Below are 25,327 nucleotides of genomic sequence, written 5' to 3'. Positions count from 1 at the left end.
GCATACTTTCTGCCTGAGCACCTGAAACTTTTTCACAGATGTTTCATTTCTCAGAAACCTGCACTCTTTGCAGCTCTAATTACAAAAGCCCGTGTCAGATCTGAATTGGAATGGAAAAAAAAATGTTTTTGTGCATGCATGAATGTGTGCCTAAGTTTTTGTGCACCCTCAAGGTAATTGTAGATAAGATGTCTTCAATCCAAAAGACAGGGATTTTAAAGTGTTCAATTTTATAACAAATTTGCTGACTTTCTGGCCACCATCAGATGAAAATTGTTGCAGCTGTAATAGTTGTCTTTTAAAAGAAAAGTAAGAAATTTAGTAAGTAATGAGGTAAAGCCTGACTGAATGGGAAGACCTAGGTAATTGGACTTGATTACTTTGATGTAATGTCTGTTAAAACAATTCTTAGGTGTCCATCCCAGGTTCTGTGATTAAGGCACGTATCCGTCGTTTTAAAATTGCATGTTAATTTGTGGGGGAGAGATTTGTTGTCTCAGTTTGGGGCAACCCTAACTTTGGAGTAAGGTAGAGAAAGAGTGAAAAAAGAGTGAGAGAGAGGTAGAGAGAAAAGAGAAAGTGAATAGAGGTAAAGAGAAAGAGGAGAATTGAATTAAATTGATGTTTTGAAGTTTGTAAATGGGTTTTGGCTTGAAGACGTGAGGGTGAGAAGAGTAGTTAGGTTAAACTGCTCTCTGAAATTCCTCGCTGTTTGAAGAATGCATGACAAAGGATTTTGCATGTGAAGTTAATTTACACAAGCAGTTTGATTGCAGTGTTAATATATGTTAAATGGTAAAAGTTGGTATGCACGTACCTTGATTTCTTTCATATAAAGAAACAGTAAGTTGCAAAGATTGTTTAATGGTATGTGTGTATGTTTGCGTGTTATCATTTCCAAGCTTGTTGAGAGAAGGCAGAGTGAGAACAAAGGAGAGTTTGTGAGAGGTTAGCCCAGCCATTCCCCCCCCCCCTTTCCCCCTGAGTCTTTCCTTGGAAGGAAACAGGAGAAGGGGGGAGAGAGAAGCGTGTGTATGTAACTGCTTTCAGACCTAGAGGGAGAGAGACAGTAAGAAAATAGAGCTCATTGGCTTACGTATAGCTTTTTGAACTGATGGTAATGAATGTTTTGTATTAAGAATAAATGAAATGGACCCTTTAATGAAACTAACATTAAAAAACAATGACCCGATTTGGATTGAACAGTGGCCCCTCCCTATTGTTAAATTAGAAGCCTTAAAAGAAATTGTGCAACAGTTGTTATTAGATAAAAAAATAGAATTGTCAAATAGCCCTTATAATACTCCTGTATTTTTAATTAAGAAAAAATCAGGGAAGTGGAAAATGCTTCAAGATTTAAGAAAGATAAATGAAGTGATTTGTCCCATAGGACCCTTGCAATATGGGTTACCCAACCCTAACATAATTCCTCAAAATTATGAATTAACAGTTATTGATTTAAAAGATGCCTTCTTCTCAATACCTTTACATAAAAAGGACAGAGTATTATTTGCATTTACAATTCCTGTACTAAATTATAGTGAGCCAACAGTAAGGTATCAGTGGAAAGTTTTACCCCAGGGAATGCTAAATAGCACAACGCTTTGTATAAAAGAGATCATACAAGATTTTAATGATAAAGGATTTAAAATTGCTTCAGAAAAAATTCAAACTATGCCACCATATTTATATTTGGGACATAGAATCATGACATCTCATGCCTCACCAGTAATCCCAAAACTACCTGAAATGGATAAATGTAGTTTGGTGCAGTTACAACAATATTTGGGTTCAATTAACTGGGCACGTCCCTACATGGGATTAACTACGAGTCAATTACAACCCTTATTTGCATTGCTGGCAGGAGGAAAGGAGCCTGCTGCTATACTAACCATAGGGGACAAAGAAAAAGAGTGTATTCAGGTGATTGAGGCAGCCTTAGCAAAGAAATGGGTGGACAGGATGGTTTCACACGTTCCTATCTCAGCTGCTATTTTCAATACCAAAAACTTGCCCACAGGGTGTTTGCTGCAAACACAACAGAAAAAAGTGTTAGTGATTGAATGGATACACTTAGCAAACAGCCCGGGGAGAACAGTTTCAACAAAACCTCTATTGTTATCCCAGATAATTATAAAGTTAAGAGAGAGAGCTCGAGCTACACTGGGAACGGATCCAGAAATTTTTTACGTCCCATATCCGCTACCTTGGTGGGAAAAATATTTTCAAATATCAGACGCACTTCAATTGGCCTTAAGTGACTATTTAGGGACAATTAAATACCACTATCCCACAGATTATAGGTTTTTGTTACTGAATCTACAACATTTACAATTGACTTCCTTACAAAGTAAACTGCCAATTAAAAATGTAGTTACAGTTTTTGCTGACGGAACTAAGAACAGGGGTGCATGTGTGTATCAAATCTCAGGACAGTGGATAACTTACCACACGCACCCTCAGAGTTCAGCTCAGCGTTCTGAGTTGGCTGCATCCATATTAGCATTTGAGAAATTAAAAGACCAAGCATTTAATTTAATTGTGGATTCATTGTATGTTTACCAAGTGATTAATAACTTGTTTGATGCCTATCTTTCACCAGCCCTAGATAAGCAATTGTTAGATATGTTTTTACAGTTACAGCAATTAATTATGGATAGAAAATTTCAATATTTTGTGGCTCATATTAGGAGTCACCAGTCACTTCCTGGTATGCTAACAGAGGGAAATGATTATGCAGACAAAGCCGCTAGGGAAAGTTTTGTTGGATTTGCAACTCCATGGGAAAGCCATGAGTATTTTCATCAAAATGCAAAAGCCTTAGTGAAGATGTTTGGAATTTCAAAAACTGAGGCTGTAGCGATCATCCAACAGTGCTCAACCTGTAGCAGGCAAGGTAGCGCAATTCCTATGGGAGTTAACCCCCGAGGAATTAAACGTTGTGAGATATGGCAAATGGATATCACACAATATCCTTCTTTCACACCCTGGAAAAATATTCATGTCACAGTGGATACCTTTTCAGGTTTTATTTTTGCAACCCCACAGCGGGGGGAAACAACCAAACAAGTGATCAACCATTGTATGCGCTCTTTTTCAGTCTTAGGAAGCCCCCTGGAGATTAAAACAGATAATGGACCCGCATACAGTAGCGCTGCATTCGCTACCTTTTGTGATCAATGGAAAATTGTCCATAAATTTGGCATCCCATACAATTCCCAAGGACAAGGAATTGTGGAAAGAGCAAATTTAACACTAAAAATGATGCTTGACAAACAGCAAGGCCCCTTTAAGATAGGGCTGCCTGAAATCCAAAACCGTTTGAGTAAAGCCTTATACACACAGAATTTTTTGAATCTTACAGGCTCACCCATAGCTTCCACAGCTAGGGAAAGACATTTTCAGAGTAGCGTAGTTTCTCCCCGCCCTCTTGTTTATTACAGACAATTACCAGACCCTCAGTGGAAGGGCCCCGTGGAGCTCGTTACCTGGGGACGTGGATACGCGGCCGTGCAACTCCCGGACAGAGTTTTGTGGGTTCCTGGAAGATGCATACGACCGTTTCATGAGAGACCAGTGAAGACAGATGATAAAAAGGATCCCGAAGCAAGCCTATCCCTTTTGTTTCAAACAACAGACGACTAGAATTGCTGCTGCTCCCACTGTTATTCCTGTGAACTTTGCACTCACTGCAGGATCCCGTGTGACATCGTGATAATTGAACAGTATCTTGAGGAATATTTTTCCTATACCAATCCTTCTCACACTGAACTTCGTATTACACCCACAGTACAACAAGCTCTCGATAATCCTTTTTCTAACGATTATCACCAAAGATCTCTTGACCCCTCTTTTGATATCTAGTACTCAAGATGAAAATCCGTCCGGAACAGGTCGTTGGCCGGTCATATGTTCCCAGAGTACGTCAGCCCCGATGCCTATTTTTCAGAGGACCTTCGCCTGGACAGGAAATGGGATTTTGGGATCTTTGGGCTCTTCCGATGTCTTGTAAGCATTTTCTGTTGCACCTTTTGCTAATGATGTTGGGGATGGGAATTGTGCTTTTAATTGTATGGGGGGCATGTGAATATGAACGCAGAAATAAGAAGGGAATAGTGGAGGATATTCAAGAAATTCCTTTCACACACAACCACTCAAAAAGAGCGATCATTCCGCACTTCAATGGGGAAAACTGCAATTCTCAAGGGATATGCATCTACCCTCACAATACATATGGAGAAGCCAATACACAAGTTACCTTAACTTGTTATTTGAAAAATCCAGCTGCAGCGTGTTTAATTACATGGCAATTTTTGCCTGCAAAATTCAAAAAGGCAATCCAAAATGTGAGAGGTATTTCACACCCGAAAGAGAACGGCTGTTTATCACACATTAAAGTAAAAATTACAGAGAATTCTATAGGTTGGTATCAATGCACACAATACCAAAAAGGGTTACCTAATAAAATAATAAAAACAGAAGTAACCTCAAGAGCAAGTATAAAATTTCCCCCAGTTAGTGAGTGGTTCTTAACACTATTGAGTTATCAACAAGAGATAGGAGGAGGCAGCTCTCACCACCTTACAACAAGAGAGATAAAAGAGGACATTTGCACAGCCTGTTTACAAAAAACCAAACAAGGCAAAACAATTTCCATGACCTTAATATATTATACTATGAAACCTGAATGCAATGGAACTTTAATACCACCATGCACACATAATAATACACAATACAATCAGTGCTATACACCAAATGGGATACAATGTTATGAACCAAAAGCGGTAGGACCTATAACAAGTAGCATCTATGTTTATGGCTATAAAGGAGGATCTAGTTTAAAACATCAATTTCTTACAGCACAAAGATTATCAGGGTACATAGCCCATAATGTTTCAAAGGGAATGGCACCCATTACTGTTTGTTTTGATACATGTTTAGCAATTGCCATAGGGCAAGGAACAGGATCCGCGGGGGTAACCTGTGGAGGACAGTCGTGGGAACAATCATATATCCAAAACCATAGATATTTATTCACTCGCTCGACACTTTCAGCACATGGAGGCTATACCCAACCGAGTGTATATTGGTATACAAGTGGCTATGGACCTAATAATTTTGATCTTTCTATTACTCCAGTCACTACTGATTGTCAATCCCATCACTGCACACCACTCTGCCTTTCTGCGCAGGTAGCAGGTACTTTAGGCACCCGATACTATCATTATGGTATTGGTATAGATAAAGCAGGAAAGGATCCTTATGGATATATTATTGTAAAGACTGAAGCAACAAAATTAACAAATCAACCTGTAAAGTTTTTTTGGAGTTATGAGCAGGAGATTGCTAAACTTAACGATCTACCTACACCTCCAAAAGCAAAAAATATGTTTATTAATTTGGCTCAAGAAGTTGCTACAGAACTTATGTTAAAAAATTGTTTTGTATGTGGAGGAACCACTATGGGAGATCGCTGGCCATGGCATGTACAAGAAGCAAACTATACTGAAATAGCACAATGGAAAGGGAACTTCACCTTTAATAACAACTTCAATGAAACCTGGCAAGTTACCTCTCATATAATAGGTCACATATGTTATACCAGAAATAAAAATAATCAAAAACACAGAAATAAACCTATGGGATTTTTAAAATGTTCTAATGAATGGGAAAATAACACTTGGGTTTCACAAACTAATATGACCAAACCTGAAAACTCATTGCTGGAAGTAACTAAGTTACGAGGACTTTCAGACCCTGAAAATGATACTATTGTGTGGAATTCACCTGATGGGTTATATTGGATATGTGGTAATTTTGCCTATAATATGTTACCCACGGGTTGGTATGGGTCATGCATCTTAGGGGCGATTCAGCCTTCATTCTTCCTAATGCCTATAGAGAAAAAACAAAAACTGGGAGTCCCTGTATATGATACTCTTGAAAGACGTAAACGTACAATAGATCTTGCTAAAGGGATAAAAATAGGTAACTGGAAGGATGATGAGTGGCCCCCTGAGAGAATTATTGCATATTATGATCCCGCGACATGGGCACAAGACGGATCGTGGGGATATAGAACGCCTATATATATATGATAAATCGCATTATTAGATTACAAGCTGTATTAGAAATAATTACAAATGAAACTGCATTGGCATTAACTAAGCTTGCAAAAGAAAGTGTATTGTCAAGAACTTATATTATGCAAAATCGTTTAGCCTTAGACTATTTGCTCGCTGCCGAAGGCGGAGTGTGTGGTAAATTTAATCTTAGTAATTGTTGTATACAAATTGATGATTCTGGAATTGTGATAGAAAAAATAACTCGAACTATGATACAAACTGCACATGTTCCTGTACAAACTTGGAAAGGCATATTGGACACTGACGGTTGGCTTGGAGGTATTTTTAACAATTGGAAGCAAGGTTTATTTTTTATTGGGATGATATTTTTGGGATTAACTATGTTGCCATGCATAATACCATTATTGAGATCCACTATGCAGAGTATTGCGGACGCGACTATCCAGAAGCATCACGCATTATTAATAAGTGTCAATACATCAGAATTAATAATCCCTGGATATCCAATGGAAGGGGGATTTGTGAGAAAGAAACAACCCATGGCAATTGCTTCCATTTAAAAAATAAAAAAGGAGGAGATGTGGGAAATTATCCCATAATTGGCCAGGTAGATCAGCTGTGATCAAGAGATTTGAATTGATCCCAGTGAACATTTGCCAAGAGCCATATGGAAAGAACAGTCCTGGGAAAGCTTTAGATAAGGAAGCCGAATTCATTTCGGGTGTCTATGTGAATAGCAATACACAGATACACACAGAGATGAGAGGCCTCTATTATCTGAGATATAAACACACAGAATTAGCCTTGCATCCTTTTGCCGCCTCGTGTAACAAATCAGTCATTCCCATATGCCTAATGTAGCTCTCTGTACAATTCCATACCTCCTCATTTCCCCTTATCAAAGAGTACCTTTTGTCCCTCCTCCCTGCCTTTCTGCCAGAATGTGTAATCAAGAAGTGATTTGTAACATACTGTGAGATCCTTTGTATTAAACTGCTGACTAGCTTTCTTTGAACTTTCCTAATAAAAAGTGTTCTGGTTTAACCAGAAACCACCATTTTTCACCCAGTCTGCAGTGTGTGCGTGTCTCATTACCAAAGCAGCCTAGGAATTAGAATTCGTGAAGTGGTCCATCGGATTGTGAGAATGCTTGTATTCCCAATGCAAGCTCACTCTCACACCCCTGGGGTTTTTTTTTTCCTAAAGGGTTAGGGGTGCAAAGGTCTTGTAACTTGACAGCTTTAAGACTTGCGTGCTTCAAATGCCAGAGTTTCTGAGCCAACATTTTGGTTGCTAAGCAGGACCGTTGTTAAGTGATACTGATATTATATAACACTTTTAATTAAGCGGGTACCTTGAATAAACATAACTTGAGTTTCAAATAATACTGATTTCATTGTAGTCTTAGGTGACATCTGTGAAAAAAATTCAGGTGCTCAGGCATGAAAATATGCCGCTCAATTACTATACTTTTCTGCTCACACTGAAAAAAAATTAGAGGGAATATTGCCAGTGGTCAATCCCCAACTTCTCATTACCTGCAGAAAAGTCCACTCCACTTCACAATGCCTGTGCAGGTTGGAGGTATTTTGCGTTTTTTAAATCCAGCTGGTTAGGTGTGTATGAACTCACGGGGGGGGGGGGGGGGCTTTTACTAATTTAAAAACTAGTGATTCACTTAACAACCGTGTTAATTTATAAATTAGTGATTCACTTAACAACTGCATTATTAATTTAAAAACTGCAGTGACAACCCTGTTACTAATTTAAAAATTAGTGATTCACTTAACCGTGTTACTAATTTATAAATTAGTGATTCACTTAACAAGCGTGTTACTAATTTAAAAACTGCAATGATTCACTTAACAAGCGTGTTACTAATTTAAAAACTGCAATGATTCACTTAACAACCATGTTACTAATTTAAAAACTGTAATGATTCACTTAACAACCATGTTTCTAATTTAAAAACTGCAGCAATTCACTTAGCAACCGTGTTAGTAATTTAAAAACTAGTGATTCACTTAACAACCGTGTTACTAATTAAAAAACTTCAATGATTCACTTAACAACAGCATTACTAATTTAAAAACTGCAGCAATTCAGTTAACAACCATGTTACTAATTTAAGAACTAGTGATTCACTTAACAACCGTGTTACTAATTTAAAAACTGCAGCCATTCATTTAACAACCGTGATCCTAATTTAAAAACTGCAGTAATTCACTTAACAACCATGTTAATAATTTAAAAACTGCAGCAATACACTTAACAACTGTGTTACTAATGTAAAAACTGCAGTGATTCACTTAACAACCGTGTTACTAATTTAAAAATGGCAGTGAGTCACTTAACAACTGCATTACTAATTTAAAAACTGCAGCAATTCACTTAACAACCACGTTGCTAATGGAAACGGAAGCGCAACAGCCAATGTTGGAGAAAGGGAAGGGGTGGCGCTCGCCTGTTCTCGCCACCGCCACCCCTTCACCCCTGGTAACAGCGACCGTTGTGCTGCTGCTTCCAGGTAGGTGAGATCCCCGCCTAAAGACGCTGCTGAGGGCCTGGCAGAATATATCCCGCTGGACCACGGATCCCCAGGAGAGCTGCCGGCTAGAGCTGTGCAAGAAGCCCGCTTGGGTGGGGAGGGTGGGCAGCCCTTGCCCGTCCTGGCCACCGCCGTCCCCTCGTCCCGGGCGGCTGTCACAGCACCCCCTCTAGCTGGTGTGGGGGTGGCTTCAGGCTGTTCCTGCCCTTCCCCTTTTGGCTGCCGCTGCTTTTCTGCGGTGCCCAAGCTGGCCCAGCCCTGACTCGCTGCCCTAAACTCAGGGAGATCCTCTGCAGTCCCTCTCGTCCGGTTGGGATGCCAGCGAGAGTGTGTTGGGCTGAAGGAAGGAGGGATACACTCTCTCTCTCTCTGTCTCCCTCCCTCCCTCTCTCTCTCTAGAAACATATATCATGTTTGCAATAATTTACCTTTTTTTCTAAATAGGCACAGTTCCCTTACCGGAACCCTCACTCACTCACTCAAACACACACACACACACACACACACTCATGCACAAAACCATTTTTCTCCATTCCAATTCAGATCCTATAAATCAATTGCTCTGTGAAAAAAATTCAGGTGCTCAGGCATGAAAATGTGCTGCTCAAACACCATACTTTTCCGCACACACTGAAAAAAAATTAGAGGGAACATTGAACAGAAGTTGCCTCCAGAAGTTGTGAATGCCCCAATACTGGAAGTCTTTAAGAAGATGTTGGACAGCCATTTGTCTGAAAGGGTTTCCTGCCTAGGCAGGGGGTTGGACTAGAAGATCTCCAAGGTCCCTTCCAACTCTGCTATTGTATTATATTAAACATAGTTTGTAACTCATTCCATATAGGATTATGAGTAGAAATAATGCTTTTAAACAAGCCATTTTTGTAGGATTTTCACCATATGCTGGAGTAATCTAGGCACCACCCATTGTGGGACGATTGGGGCTTGGGCTACCCCATCTGGAACAGGGGCTGCCCTCTTAGGAGAGCTAAATATTAGTGGGAGAAGTTCCATGGAGGGGGGGGGCATCTGGTGAAATATCTGAGTGATTTCAATATGGTGCAATTGCTCTCAAAGATGGGCTCATTAGAAAAGAATGTCTTTGGTTGGGGAGGGGTCCACTATACAGAATCCGTCAATAACTCTGCATTACTACTGACCTTTTAAAAACAACAACTGAGCATACCAGTGTTCAGATTTTCTAGATTCCCGTAATTGAGTCACAAGAGCAAGTATAACTGGTTGTTCAAAGACATCTTCAGAAGGCCGTGAATGATTCTTTGGGAGTTTTTAAGTTTGGGCCAGATATTCTTACAAAATTTAAACAGGCGCTTTTCTCTCTCCCCTCCCTCCCCATTCTATCCTGCCGGCTGCCAAACAAATTATGGTATAGACCAGTGGTTCCCAGACTTGGCAACTTTAAGACTTGTGGACTTCAACTCCCAGAATTCTCCAGCCAGCTCTGCTGCCCTGTTGCCAAGTTTGGGAACCACTGGTTTAAATGAATCTGGCTTCCCACTGACTTTGCCAAGTTTGGGAGCCCCTGGTCTAGACAGCTGAGAGGAGTAAAAGCATTTCCACATCCATTTCTTGTGAGTCTCTTACATTCCCCATTTCAGGCAGTTTCCAGCCTCCTTGCTCACTTGCGGAAAGGGGGTGTGTGTGCTTAAACCATGAGGTCGAAGGGATTCTGACCCCTGGAGAGCCGTATTTTGGAAGGGTCAGAATCCTGCACCCTCGTGGTTTCCTCTGCAAATGGTGGGGAAGAAGGACTGACTTCTGGGGACAAGGACGGTGGCAGAGTCAGGTCAGGGGGAGACCAAAGCAGGAGAAAACCAGCCACAAAGCCCCCCTTCACAGCCCAAGGGATCCTGCGTGGCGCTGGTTAAGGGGCAGCCTTAGAAACTCGGGAGGTGGTGAGTTCTAGTCCTGCGGGAGCCCTGAAAGGCAGCTGGGTGGCCTTGGACCCCTCCCTCCCTCTGTTGTGATGGGGAAAGGAGGAGGAGGAAGGAGCAACCGGTCTCTTCCCCACTTTAAGCCATGCATCAAGTAATAAGGGGAGTCCAATAAATGCAGGCACTCCTTGACTTATCACCAGCCATTCGCTTAGTGACGGTTTGAAGGGGGGTCCGGACTCCCCCTCCCCGCCCTGGCCGGACCCCGGGGGGGGGGGGGGCTGCGAGGCTCCTGTGGCCGGAGGGGAGAGAAGCGCCGGTGGGACGAGGCTCTGGCGGGCAGCCTTCCCGATGGGTGGACTTCAACTCCCAGGATTCCCCCGGCAGCCGCTTCCAGATTTGGGGGCCTCCCGGACTCCCCCCCCCTTTTCCCTCCGTCTTTGGAGGCAGCTTTTGCGGCGCCCCTCCGAAGGCAGCACGGGCAGCGCCTGCCCTCTAGTGGCCGCCTGTGGGAAATGCCCGGGAGACCCTCCCAACATTCAGGCTGCTTGAAATGGGGAGCAAGGCGGGCGGGGGGGAGGGGGGGGAGCAAGGCGGGCGGGGGGGAGGGGGGGCAGCAGCGCTCCTTGCCCTCCATGGAGCCCCCCCACCCTTTGCCCCGCCCACTTTCCCTCCCCACGGGCGGGGGGCGGGGGGGTGCTTTGTGCATGCTGCGCTTTCTGTATTGGCACGTGGCGTTTTGTATCCTACCCCGTTTGTCCAAACAAGCAGAGCTGGCTGGGGAATTCTGGGAGTTGAAGTCCACAGGACTTAAAGTCACCAAGGTTGAGAAACACTGCTCTAGATTTTGATCATGTGGCCCTGGGAATGCCGCAATGGTCATAAGTGTGAAAAAAGGGCATAAGTCACTTTTTTCAGGGCCGTTGTAACTTTGAACAGTCACTAAAAGAACTCTTGTAAGTCCAGGACTGTCCCTACATTTCCCCTCTCAACTTTGAGGGCAATAAAACACCCAGGAAATAATCTCATCGTAACAGATTTCCAATCATGGGGAGGGAGGAAAGAATAAACCACTCTCCAGTTAGACCAGTACAGGTAGTCCTCGACTTACAGTACAACAGTTCATTTAGTGACCGTTCAAAGTTACAACAGCACTGAAAAACTGTGACATAGAACCATTTTTCACGACATCCCAATGATCAGGTGATCCAAATTCAGAGGCCGGGCAACTGGTTCACACTTACATCCCTTGCTGTGACTCGGGATCAGGCGATCCCCTTTTGCGACCTTCTGACAAGCAAAATCCATGGGGAAGCCAGATTCACTTAACAACTGTGTTCCTATCTTAACAACTGCAGTGATTCACTTAACAACTGTGGCAAAATAAACCGTAAAATGGAACAAACTCACTTAACAAACGTCTCACTTAACAACAGAAATTTTGGCTTCAATTATGGTCATAGGTTGAGGACTACCTGTATAGTCCCTCTTCATCAACTAATGGCCAGACTTGGGCCATAAGTAGCAATAGCAATAGCAGTTAGACTTATATACCGCTTCATAGGGCTTTCAGCCCTCTCTAAGCGGTTTACAGAGTCAGCATATTGCCCCCAACAACAATCTGGGTCCTCATTTTACCCACCTCGGAAGGATGGAAGGCTGAGTCAACCTTGAGCCGGTGAGATTTAACAGCCGAACTGCAGTCAGCTGAAGTAGCCTGCAGTGCTGCATTTAACCACTGCGCCACCTTATAATTTCTATTACTAAGTAAGGTAGTTGTAAAATGAGTTGGGCAGTCGTTAAGTGAATCTGGCTTCCCCTTTGACTTTTATTTATTTTATTTTATTATGAGATTTATATTGCCGTCTATTTGCACATGGCATCTCAAGGCGGCTTACAAGAATATGAAAACATCATATAAAAAACAATAAAACTAATAAGAGAGAATCATATAAGAAATTGATAAAATAATATAATAAAATAACTCCCCACCCAGGCAACAAAACATCACACGAGCCATTTGATGGGCTCCATCCTGCTCTGGGTTCCCCAGGCCTGCTGGCAGAACCAGGTCTTTGCGCCTTCTGGAAGACTGTCAGAGAGGCGGTCATTCTAATCTCTGGGGGGATAACGTTCCAGAGAGAGGGAGCCACCCTGGAGAAGGCCCTTCTTATGGGTCCCACCAGGTGTATCTCCCTCGGGGATGGGACCCGCAGCATTCCCTCCCTCCCCACTCTGAAGGGTCAGATAGATGTGACCGACAAGAGATGGTCCCTCAGACCACCTGATGCCCAGCCATGAGGGCTTTAAAGGTGACAGCCAGCACCTTTGGGCCTCAATTATGGTCATAAGTTGAGGACTACCTGTATAGTCCCTCTTCTTACAGACAGTCATCATCCTATAGCCAGAGCTGGGCCATCGCCCCCGGAAGCAAATCAGCAGCCAATGCAGCTCCCGCAGGAGAGGTGATACATGTGCACATGGGGTCTGCAAAAAACCATGCGGGCCACTGCATTTTGCATCAACTGGAGCTTCCAGATGCTCTTCAAGGGCAGCCCAATGTAGAGCGTGTTGCAGTAGTCAAGACGGGAAGTGACGAGGGCATGAGTGACCGTGAGTAGCCGGCCATGGGATGCCCCAACCATCCTTAAGCACGTGGCGCTTGCCAAGAGTCTGAATCGTGTTCATGTGATTGTGAGATGCACTAACAGTCCTAAGTGTGAGGACTGGTGGTAAGTCACATTTTTCAGTGTTTTTGTAACTTCAAATGTTCGCTAAAGGAACAGTTGTTAGTTGGGGAATACCTGCCATTTCCATGGAGGAATGCCCACCTGACTGATCTCTTCTCAAGAAAACGACACAGCCATGAACTACTGCTAACTTCTTAGCCAAGAGCCGAGGTAGCACAGTGGTTAGGGTGCAGTACTGCAGGCCACTTCAGCTGACTGTTATCTGCAGTTCAGCGGTTCTAATCTCACCGGCTCAGGGTTGACTCAGCCTTCCATCCTTCCGAGGTGGGTGAAATGAGGACCCGGATTGTTGTTGGGGGCAATATGCTGACTCTGTAAACCGCTTAGAGAGGGCTGAAAGCCCTATGAAGCGGTATATAAGTCTAACTGCTATTACTGCTATTGCTATATTCCCATAAAAGTCTGTAGAGATTCTCCATCATTCCAGGACATGGTTGCCCCAAAGATCCTTTTTCAGGAGATACCATAAGTGGATTTTCTTGGTTTTTCTTCTGAAGCCGTTTCACTTCTCATCCAAGAAGCTTCTTCAGCTCTGACAGGATAGTGGGGAATGGAAGGATTTATACTCCTTGCAGACAGCTGGGCATTGGCATCCTTTTAGAATCCTTCCATTTAGTTACACCACCACTGAAAAAATGTGACTTATGACCGTTTTTCACACTTACAACTTCTACAGCCTCCCTGCGATCATATAATCAAAATTCATATTTTGGTTCATATTTATGACTGTTGCTGGGTCCCAAGGTCACACAATCCCCTTGTGAGACCCAGGGGAGCCAGATTCACTTAACAACTGAGCTACTAATTTAAGAACCGCAATGATTCAATTAACAAATGTGGTGAGGGATGTCGTAAAACGGGGCCACACTCATTTAACAAAGGTCTCGCTTAGCAACAGCAATGTTGGGCTCAACCGCGGTCATAAGTCAAGGAGCATCTGTAAAAGCAACTGAACCTCATGCTAATCTTAGCCTGGTGATCTCACTGGAGAAGCCTCTGCACCACAAGGGATGCAGAGCATTTGCTTCAAAGCAACAGCTGATGGGGAGGTGTGGGGTGGGTGTCTGGAAGCCTCTCATTTTCCTGGTGTCTGAGTAAAAGAAGATGGGTTGTCCCAGGAAGCTGAAAATAGTAAATTCCTTCCTGTCAACAGAGCATCCCGAAGTCCAAGGATGCTTCCTTCATTGTCGTGCTACATAAAAGAAAGGAGACCATTGCATTCATGACTTTTTAACTGCTTCATTCTTGAGCTGGAGTAAAGAGTCCTTGGACCACAATTTGTGTTTTTTCCCCTTCGGGCTATGAAAAAATAGCTGTGACAGATATCACAGATAGATATGCCACTGTAACTTTGAACGGTCACTAAACAAACCGTTGTAAGTCGGGGACTAGCAATAGCAATAGCAGTTAGACTTATATAACGCTTCATAGGGCTTTCAGCCCTCTCTAAGCGGTTTACAGAGTCAGCATATCGCCCCCAACAACAATCCGGGTCCTCATTTTACCCACCTCGGAAGGATGGAAGGCTGAGTCAACCCTGAGCCGGTGAGATTTGAACAGCCGAACTGCAATAGCAATAGCAATAGCAGTTAGACTTATATACCGCTTCATAGGGCTTTCAGCCCTCTCTAAGCGGTTTACAGAGTCAGCAAATTGCCCCCAACAACAATCCAGGTCCTCATTTTACCCACCTTGGAAGGATGGAAGGCTGAGTCAACCCTGAGCCGGTGAGATTTGAACAGCCGAACTGCAGTCAGCTGAAGTAGCCTGCAGTGCTGCATTTAACCACTGCGCCACCTCGGCTCGACTCCCTGAATTAATTTAGAGAGACGGACAGACTGCAAGTTGTTAAGTTAGGAACATGGTTGTTAAGTGAATCTAGCTTCCCCAAGGGCTTTGCTTGTCAGACAGTCGCAAACGGGGATCATGTGAGCCCGGGACACTGCAACTGTCATAAATACGAGCCAGTTGGTAAGCGTCCAAATTTTGGTCATGTGACCCTGGGGATGCTGCCATGGTCGTAAGCGTGAAAAAGGGTCATAAGTCACTTTTTTCTGTGCCATTGTAAATTTGAACAGTCACTAAATTAAATGTTGTAAGTCGAGGACTATCTGTTGTCCAGATTCGGGTGAATGTCAGGGTTCCAAGTAACATCCCCAACAAAAGAAGACTCCGAGGCTGGGCAGTCCTCAAAGTTCCATTTTATTAGAGATGTCAATATTGGCACATCTGGCAAAGCCCGAATCTGAAAGCCTCCAGGTTTTCCCCACCCAAAAGGGTGTCCCAGTCTTGCCCACCACCCACAGGTCCATCACATGGTCACCTCAATGCACCGTCCTAACTGGAGATACTCCCATTCACACCCCTCCAGGTGCAGGGCAGCGTGGCCTTGACTCTCGAGGAAAGGAATGTTATTTTGACTATATCTCTATCCACTCCATGTAATCCCCACTCCCAGTTTCCCACAGCACGAAATGTGGCAGACCAGAAGATCCATTACCTAAAGTGGCTTCCAGGCCTGACACCTGTACTGTGAATGCTCTGTATCAGAGACAAATTCTTTGGGTGTCTAAAGCCGCTTAGCCAAATAAAGAATTCTATTCTATTCATGGCTCCCTGTCGCTGCTGCCAAAGGAAAATGCATTTCAGTAATTGGTAGGCAAGAAAAACATACAATTCCCTCCTTTCCCTTGATACTCCCTGAACTCCCAGGACTTCTATTCCTTCCAGGACTTATACATTTTTTTTCCTAAACCTAACCCCACCACTTTAAACAACCTAATACAGATGATCCTCGACTTACAACAGTTCATTTAGTGACCTTTCAAAGTGTTCAAAGGAAACAGAGCCTATGGTTTTTACTGAAACCACAGAAAACATACTAGCCCCGTGATGGCGAACCTATCGCATGCATGCCACAGGTGGCACGTACACCCGCGAGACATCGCCCCAGCTCAGCTCCACCGCGCATGCCTCCCTTTGGCCAGCTGGTTTTTGGGTCTCTGCCATGCACGCATGAGGAGCCGAGGTGGCGCAGTGATTAGGGTGCAGTACTGCAGGCCACTTCAGCTGACTGTGATCTGCAGTTCAGCGGTTCAAATCTCACCGGCTCAAGGTCGACTCAGCCTTCCATCCTTCCGAGGAGGGTGAAATGAGGACCCAGACTGTGGGGGCAAGTTGCTGACTCCAGACCTTCCGCACAGCCCTCAAGACCTGGCTATCCCGTCAGGCCTGGGGATAAAGATTCTAATCCGTCCCCACCCGAATGATGAATGAATGTTGTGTTCTATTTTTACTTATGTACTGTCTCATGTCTTGTCTTGTATTCCCCTCCCATAAATTGTAAGCCGCCCTGAGTCCCCTCAGGGAAAAGGGCGGCCTATAAATAATAATAAACAATAAACAACAATAAACAATAAACAATTTGTTAAAAAAATTTGTAATCCGCTTAGAGAGGGCTGAAAGCCCTATGAAGCGGTATATAAGTCTAATAAATAAATAAATAAATAAATGTGGGAGATGCATGCGAGGGCCACACGTGAGGATCGTGCATACATGCAAGGGGGAGCCTGGGGGGTTACGAGTGTATGTGTGGGGTGCACACAGGGGTTTGTGTGCGCATGCACGAGGGTGGAGTGTGCAGGGGGGGGGTCACACACGCATTGCATTATGGGTTAACAAAAATGTTAGCCGTCACTGTACTAGCCTGTAAATCTCTTAGGCTGAAACTTGGAAACTCCATATAGGAACTAGGATCAGAGGCCCACGCTATACTAAAACCAGTGGTGGAATACCAGTGCCTCCTGGGAGCACCAAATACAGTTCCGGTACGGTGCTCCAGAGGGCCCACCCGCCCGCCGTCCTTACCTGTATTTGAGCCGATTGGGACTTCCACGCATCTCCAGTTTTGGATGGTACCTGATTGGAACATGTGATGGACATGTGGGGGCTGGGCAGGGACTTGGACTTTCTTTTGGGTGGGGAAAACCTGGAAGCTTTCAGATTTGGGTTTTCCCAGATGTGCCAATATGACCCATCTGTAATAAAATGGAACTTTGAGGAACCTCAAGCCTCAGAGTCTTCTTTCGTTGGGGGGGTGTTACTTGGAACCCTGACATTGGGAGGTAAATTTGTATAGAGCAGTGTTTCTCAAGCTTGGCGACTTTAAGTCCTGTGGACTTCAACTCCCAGAATCCCCCAGCCAGCTCTCGCTGGCTGGGGGATTCTGGGAGTTGAAGTCCACAGGACTTAAAGTCGCCAAGCTTGAGAAACACTGATATAGAGCAATAGGGAATATAAAGAGAATGTATTGATGATTGAAGGTGTCTCCACTGTAGCTGTGTGTTGTGTGTGGTTCACCCGCTTTGCAAAGCAGAAAATAAAATTACTATTGTTTTCTCTTGGAAGTTTTTGGCTGGTGTTTATTTCAAAACTAGACAATGAATCCCACACTAGACAAGGAAAATATACATTTTTCACCTTTCTCCTCGAGATTCCAGGACTTTTCCATCCAACCAATTTCGTTGTGTTTATGTTGTACAATGACAATAAAGACTATCCTATCCAGGACTTTCTGCATTCCCCCCCCCACACACACACATACACACTTTAAACAACCTTATACAGGTAATCCTCGACTTACAACAGTTTATTTAGTGTCCGTTCAAAGTTACAATGGCAGTGAAAGAAAAAAGAGAGTTATGACCGTGTTTCACACTTACGACCTTCGCAGCATCCCCATGATCAAAATTGAGACGCTTGGCCACTGGTTCATACTTACGACCATTGCCGTGTCCCAAGGTCACACGATCCCCTTTTGTGACCTTCTGACGAAGGAGGTCAATGGGGAAGCTGGATTCACTTAGCAACCGGGTCACTAACATCAACCTCACTTAACAACCAAGGAAAGAAAAGTTGTAAAATGGGCAAAATTCACTTAATAACAATTTAATGGCAGAATTATTTAATAGTAATCAAATGAGATTAATATGTTTAATGTATGAATCTATTTGCACATTATTGGAGAAATTATGAATCTTTTTTAAAAGTTATTTTAATTTTATCAATTTCATATATACATTCACAATTATATGATCTCATAACTGTTATTAATAATATGTATTTATAACAATTTAATAAAGGTCTCCCTTAACAACAGACATGTGGGACCCGATTGTGGTCATAAATCGAGAACTACCTGTAGATTAAAACAGGGAAGGAAAAAAATCCAGCGGGAAGGGAAGCATCACTTTTAAACTGTCACAGTTTCTATCTTAATTATATTGTTGTTGTTGTTGTTATTTATGCCTCAGGCTCTACGCTGCGAGCCCGTTGCTATGACAACAGGGCCGAAGCCTGGTTCGGCGAGGAACCGCGTCCTTTTCACGCCACCGTTCTTACCGGAGGGCTCCTTCCTTGGCCTTTCTCCCGGCGAACTGTCCCTTGGTCTGACTGTCTCCCGCAGCGGAGCTTCCGCGAATCCCCCGAAGCTTCTCTCACTCCCAGCGCGGTGAGGAAAGAACCGGCGAGGCCGCGTTTCCATGACGACGCGACCAAGCCTGGCTTCAAATCCTCGCGCCGCTTTGGCGCGCCGTTTACGTCAGCTCAGCCGTCCAATAAAACGATGTCCTCGGAAGTAGGCGGGGCCTATATTATCCAATCAAAAAGGAGGAGGGAAAATGGAGCGGGAAAAAGGCGCACAGAAAGCGGCAGCAGCCGCAGAGACCGTCTTTGAAAGCCTACCTTTCTAGTGGTCTTCTCCCCATCTGTCAAACTATCCAATCATAATTCTATACTCCACATCGGCCACGCCCTCTTGTCGTTGTCGCTCGCTGATTGGATGGAATCGCCTCAGCGGGTGTAACCAGGAAGCATCGGTTGTACCAACAGTTGATAGCATGATTGTGATTGGTCGAGAAGGTGACCACGTTGAGATTGACAAGAATGAAAGCCAATTGAAAAAAAAAAGCTCTCAATACTGCCGGGTTGTGCCTTGCCCAATCGGAAGTCTCGGAACTGCTGAACTTCAACTCCCACAATTTGTCACCCAGCGTAATCCTAGGCCCACAAGACTGTGGCATTATGGGAGTTGAAGTCCAGCTTTCAGAAACCTGTTCATGCTTTTGTTTTTAAAGCAGGACTGCTTGGACAGGTATGCCGGGGTTCTCAGTGGGGTCCGCCGGGCTTGCAGGGGGCTGGGGGCTGGGGGCTCAGCCTGGGGGTTCCCTGCTCGGCTGATGGCCTTTGTTCAGCTGAGCTCCCTATAAATTGTGCGTTGTTTTAGTGCAGTGTTTCTCAACCTTGGCAACTTGAAGATGTCCGGACTTCAACTCCCAGAATTCCCCAGCCAGCATTCGCTGGCTGGGGAATTCTGGGAGTTGAAGTCCGGACATCTTCAAGTTGCTAAGTTTGAGAAACCCTGTTTTAGTGCATCTGCTTGCAATCACATTGATATTAATATTAAAAATACGAATTGCTGTTAGAATTGCAGCAAAGGTTGCAACAGGAAGGTGGATCCCAGTTTAACCGGTAAAGAAACCCAGATCAGAAAGCTGTGAATTGGGAGGGAGGGTCTTGCATCAACCCCAATACAGCCCTTGTGGTGTAGTGGTTTAATAATTATGGCATAAGTCACTGGCCGGGCAACCTGTGGCTTCGGAGCCGCATGTGGCTCTTTCATTCCCTCTGCTGCGGCTCCCTGCCGCTCCAATTTATGCGTCACAAACGCCAATGTGCGCCACTCACTGGCATGCGATTTATGAAGCTTTTTGATCCTGTTAGACCAACCATGGATAAATCCAAGAAACGTTTCAGAAAAAAAACAATGTTTAATTCCACTACATATGCTAGTTTTGTGGCTGCTCAGGAAATAGGCATGGGAAGGGTTTTGGGGGCTCTGGGTGTTTTATGTGAGAAACAGGTCCAAATGGCTCTTTTGAGTGTTTAAGGTTGCCGACCACCTGGCCTATGTAGACCCAGGTTCAACACCCCTCTCAACTATGGCCCTCAATGGGTGACTTTGAGCCACTTACATACTTTCTACTGCAATGCGCTCTACATGGGGCAGCCCTTGAAGAGCATTCGGAGACTCCAGCTCGTCCAGAAAGCAGCCACGCGAGCGATTGTGGGTGCACCTCGGTACACCCACGTTGCACCTATCCTCCGCGAGCTGCACTGGTTACCGACTGGTCTCCGGATGCGCTTCAAAGTGCTAGTCGTAACTTATAAAGCCCTTCATTATATTGGACCTGGGTACTTGAGAGACCGCCTGCTGCCAATTACCTCCCACAGACCCATTAGATCACACAGATTAGGCCTCCTCCGGGTGCCGTCTACCAGCCAATGCCACCTGGCTATTACCCGGGGGAGGGCCTTCTCTGTGGCAGCTCCGGCCCTTTGGAACGAGCTCCCTGCAGAGATTCGGACCCTCACCTCTCTCCAGGCCTTCCGAAAAGCCGTTAAAACCTGGCTGTGTCGGCAGGCCTGGGGTCGATGAGTTTCCCTTCCCCTCTCGAATCGTGTGGCTGTTGGTTGTTTTAAATTCCCTGTACTTTTTGTTGTAGTTCTTGAGTTTCCCTTCCCCTCCTTTGGGTTTGTGCGCCGCCCTGAGTCCCGTCCCCCCCCCCCCGGGAATAGGGCGGCATATAAATAAAATGAACCTTGAACCTTGTGAAAAGGATCAATAGAAGAGGATATATGTAGTTCAGGGTTGAACTGTGGGGGTCCTTGGTGCTCTCTGAGCTTCGTAGTTGTTTTGCAGACGTTTCATGACCCAACTAGGTAACAACACCAGTGCTAGAAGGAAGTGGGATTGGTGGAGAAGAGAGGAGGAGGAGGAGGAGGAGGAGGAGGAGGAGGAGGATGAAGAGGATTGTGTGGTCCAGAGGTGGGTTCCTACCAGTTCGCACCTATTCGGTAGAACCGGTTCGTCAAATCTACCGAACCGGTTAGAAGAGGTTCCACCAGTGGACCCGGAAAGCGGGCCACACGTACAGAAGAGGTTCCAATTTTTTTTGAAACCCACCACTCACACAGAGAGAGAGACAGACAGACAGACAGACAGACAGACAGACAGACTGACACAGAGAGAGAGAGAAAGAGAAAGAAAGGAACAAATAAATAAAGAAAAAAGAAAGAAAAAGAGTGAGAGAGAGATGAAAGAAAAAAAGAAAAAAGGGACAGAGAGACAAAAGGAAGGAAAGAGAGAGAGAGAGAGAGAGAAAGAAAACACATGGCCGGCAAGCCACTCCCACCAGGTCACATGGCCGGCAAGCCACTCCCACAAAGGAGGCCACACCCACAGAGTAGGTTCCAAAAATTTTTTGAAACCCACCACTGCCCCTGTGGTCCTTAGTATTCTCTGAGCTAGGTGGTTTTTCTTGCAGATATTTCACTGCCCAACATCATCAGTGCTAGAAGGGAGTGGAGACGGAGGAGGACCATGGATTCTAATGCTCTCTGAGCTTGATTTCCTTATGGACATTTCACGACCCAACTAGGTAACGTCATCAGTACCAGAAGGAAGTGGGGATTGTGGAGTGGAGGAGGAGGAAAACCATGGACTCTGAGGCTCCCCGAGGTGGTTTTCTTGCAGACGTTTCATGACCCAACTAGGGAACATCGCCAGGGCTAGAAAGGAATGGGATTTGCTCTCTCTTTATGTACTAGTAACTTATGTCAGTGTTGATGGAAGTGCTTTTGATAGCTCCTTGACTAAGGTGTTGCTTACTGCTTTATTGTTGGTCTAGTATTAATTAGACAGACAGACAGACAGGAGTAAATATTTGTAGCTCAGGGTTGAACTGTGGAGTCCTTGGTGCTCTCTGAGGTTGGTTATTTTCCTGAAGACATTTCACTACTTACCTAGATAACATCATCAAGGTCAGAAAGGAAGAGGGGATTGTGGAATGGAGGAGGATACAATACAATACAATAGCAGAGTTGGAAGGGACCTTGGAGGTCTTCTAGTCCAACCCCCTGCCTAGGCAGGAAACCCTACACCACTTCAGACAAATAGAATAGAATTCAGAATAGAATAGAATAATAGAGTTGGAAGGGACCTTGGAGGTCTTCTAGTCCAACCCCCTGCCCAGGCATGAAACCCTATAACATTCCAGACAAATGGCCATCCAACAGGATAGTAGATAACGTCATCAGTGCTAAGACCTGTGAAACGTCTTTGGTGAATGAAACCTTCAGGTCTATTTCTTGCCTTTGACTCCACTCAGGTTGTGGGGTGGCCTGCTGTGGCCCCCTATCTCAGAGCTGTCCCTGGGCTAACCCGCCTCCTTTGTGTTCCTTTTGGGTAAGAGCATCATGAGCTTAAGAGCCTGTGGCTTGATTATCTTCAGGCGGTTACCCAAGGCATGCGCCACTGCAGCTGCGGACGGCCACGTTGAGTACCTCCTTCTGCAAACCTCCTATGGCACCCATCACTGGACACCCCCAAAAGGTGCGTCACTCCCTCTGCTGTCTGAAGGAGCTCTGCAGTTCTCAATAGATGTAGAGCTGCTGAGATGTTCCCGGGGGGCGGGGGGGGGGATCAGCCAATCAAGAAAGCATGCTGACTGGGGAATTCTGGGAGTTGAAGTCCACCCATCTTAAAGTCGCCCAGGTTGAAAAACACTGAGCTAAATTTTGGGCATCAGTTCTGGAGACGGTTCCTCCTCTCTATTTTCTTCAACTTTAATCATTTATTATTATCCGTCTCCTAATGCTTGGCCCAAAGTCACCCAGTGGGCTTTCATGCCTAAGGTGGGACTAGAACTCTCCATCTCCTGGTGATTGGCCCAAAGTCACCCAGTCAGCTCTCATGCCTAAGGCGGGACTAGAACTCTCAAAGTCACCCAGATGGCTATCATGGCTCAGGTGGCACTAGGAGTCTCTGTCTCCTAGTGATTGGCCAAAAGTCACCCAGGTGGCTTTCACGCCAAAGGCGGGACTAGGACTCTCCGTCTCCTGGTGATTGGCCCAAAGTCAGCCAGCATATCAAGAAAGCATGCTAGCTGGGGAATTCTGGGAGTTGAAGTCCATCCATCTTGCCAAGTCGCTCTAGAATCTCACGGAAGGAGGGTGGGGCTGTCCTGTTCTGAACCCCCTGCTTTGTCTTCTCTCCTCAGGCCACGTGGACCCCGGGGAAGATGACCTTCGCACAGCCCTGCGAGAGACCCAGGAAGAGGCTGGGCTGACCTCCGCCCAGTTCACCATCCTGGAAGGCTTTAAGAAGGAACTGAATTACGTCGTCAGAGGCAAGCCCAAAACGGTGGTCTACTGGCTGGCCGAGCTGAAGGACCAGGACACGGAGGTCAAGCTTTCTTCAGAGCACCAGGCCTTCCGCTGGCTGACCCTCACTGAGGCCTGCAGACTTGCCGAGTACGAGGACATGCAAGGCACCCTCCGAGAGGCTCATCTCTTCCTCTCTGCCAAAGAATAAACTTCCTCCCGTGGGAATATTTGGGGAGATGTTTCACTGCTGTTCTTTCAAGTCTTATGAGCAACATTTCTCAACTTCGGCCCCTTAAAGGTGGGTGGACTTCAACGCCCAGAATTCCAAGCTTGGCTGTTTCCTTGCAGACGTTTCACCATCCAACTAGGTAACATCATCAGTGCTAGGGAGGTTGAGGTTTGCTCCCAGCTTATGCAGGATAAGCTCCTGTGTATAAATAGAGAGCAAACCCTTCTTCCTTGTAGCGTTGATGATGTTCCCTACTTGGGTCACGAGACGCCTGCAAGAAAACAAGGAGGGCCAGGAAACACCAAGGACCCTACAATCTTTCCTCCTCCAACCTCTCTTCCTTCTAGCACTGATGATGTTCCCTAGTTGGGTCGTGAAACGTCTGCAAGAAAACCAGCAAGCTCAGAGGGGACTAAGGACCCCGTAGTCCTTTTCTTCCTCCTCCTGCACTTCACATCTTTCTAGCCCTGATAATGTTCTCTAGTTGGGCCATGAAACACCTGCATGAAAACAACCAATTTCAGAGAGCACCAAACACTCCACATTTTCCTCCTCCTCTCCACAACCCCCTCTTCCTTCCAGTACTGCTGATGAGGTTCCCTAGTTGGGTCGTGAAACGTCTGCAGGAAAAAAAACCAAGCTCAGAGGGTACCAAAGACCCCTCAATCCCCCTCCAGCCCCTCTGCCTGTTAGCCCTGATGATGATGTTCCCTAGTTGGGTCACATCTCCAAGAAAACAACCAGGCTCCGAGAGCATCAAGGAGCCCACATTCTGGGAGTTAGTGCATACCTCCGGAAGGTGCCACGTGGAGGAAGGCCTACCCAGAAATGGACTTTCTGAGTTCACCCCAAAAAGCTCTTACAGGTGGACTCTGATTCTTGCTCTGTCCATTTGCTAGGACCTCTGGGTGAGGTCCTAGGCAGAAGATCCCTCAAAGGACCGGCCCCCGGTGGTAGAAGCTCCAGGATAAGCTGGGATGAATGACAGGAGATGATGCCACGTCTCTCTTCTGTTGTGGCCCAGCAGGAGCCGTTGGAGCTGCCACCAGACTCCGACAGCGAAGGGCCCTATGAGTCAGCTCTGGAGGATGTGGATCCCACAGATTAGGCCTCCTCCGAATTCCATCAGCCGGCCAGTGTCGACTGGCGACTACCCGGAGGAGAGCCTTCTCTGTGGCTGCTCCGACCCTCTGGAACGAACTCCCCGTGGAGATTCGAACCCTCACCACCCTCCAGGCCTTCCGCAAAGCCCTTAAAACCTGGCTGTTCCGACAGGCCTGGGGCTAAAGAGCTTTTGCCCCCCCCCCCCCCTCGAATGGTATGGTTGTCGTGTGCTTTTAAATTGTGTATTGTTATGTTCGTCTTTTTTATCCCCTGTCTGTACCCATTTCCCTGACTTGGATTGTGAGCCGCCCTGAGTCCCCTTCGGGGAAAAGGGCGGCATATAAATGTAATAAATCCAATCCAATCCAATCCAATCATGTTACTCCCTATTCCAAGGGTGAGTTTCTGATTTTGCTCATGCTTTTAAAAAGTTAAAAAAAAAAAACAGATGTCATGTTGACTGGGGAAACAGTTTGGAGGTCTGGCGAGCCTGC

General features: G+C 45.4%; 1 protein-coding gene across 1 annotated transcript; it reads left to right on the top strand.

Annotated features, from left to right (window-relative positions):
• The first annotated feature begins 19,317 nt into the window (after positions 1 to 19,317).
• Positions 19,318 to 23,725, top strand: LOC106555387 (bis(5'-nucleosyl)-tetraphosphatase [asymmetrical]). The gene is made up of 3 exons (XM_087703182.1): positions 19,318 to 19,427; positions 22,504 to 22,727; positions 23,395 to 23,725. Exons 2-3 carry the CDS (start codon positions 22,592 to 22,594, stop codon positions 23,706 to 23,708), a joined length of 450 nt encoding a protein of 149 aa, XP_087559308.1. The 5' UTR covers positions 19,318 to 19,427; positions 22,504 to 22,591; the 3' UTR covers positions 23,709 to 23,725.
• The last annotated feature ends 1,602 nt before the right edge of the window (positions 23,726 to 25,327 follow it).

Source organism: Thamnophis sirtalis, unplaced genomic scaffold (genome assembly GCF_051295495.1).
Source record: "Thamnophis sirtalis isolate CommonGarterSnake01/CBP01778 unplaced genomic scaffold, rThaSir2_p1.2 scaffold_46, whole genome shotgun sequence".
Classification (NCBI taxonomy): domain Eukaryota; kingdom Metazoa; phylum Chordata; class Lepidosauria; order Squamata; family Natricidae; genus Thamnophis; species Thamnophis sirtalis.
Note: the sequence above shows the minus strand (reverse complement) of the source record. Positions and strands in the feature narration are given on the sequence as shown.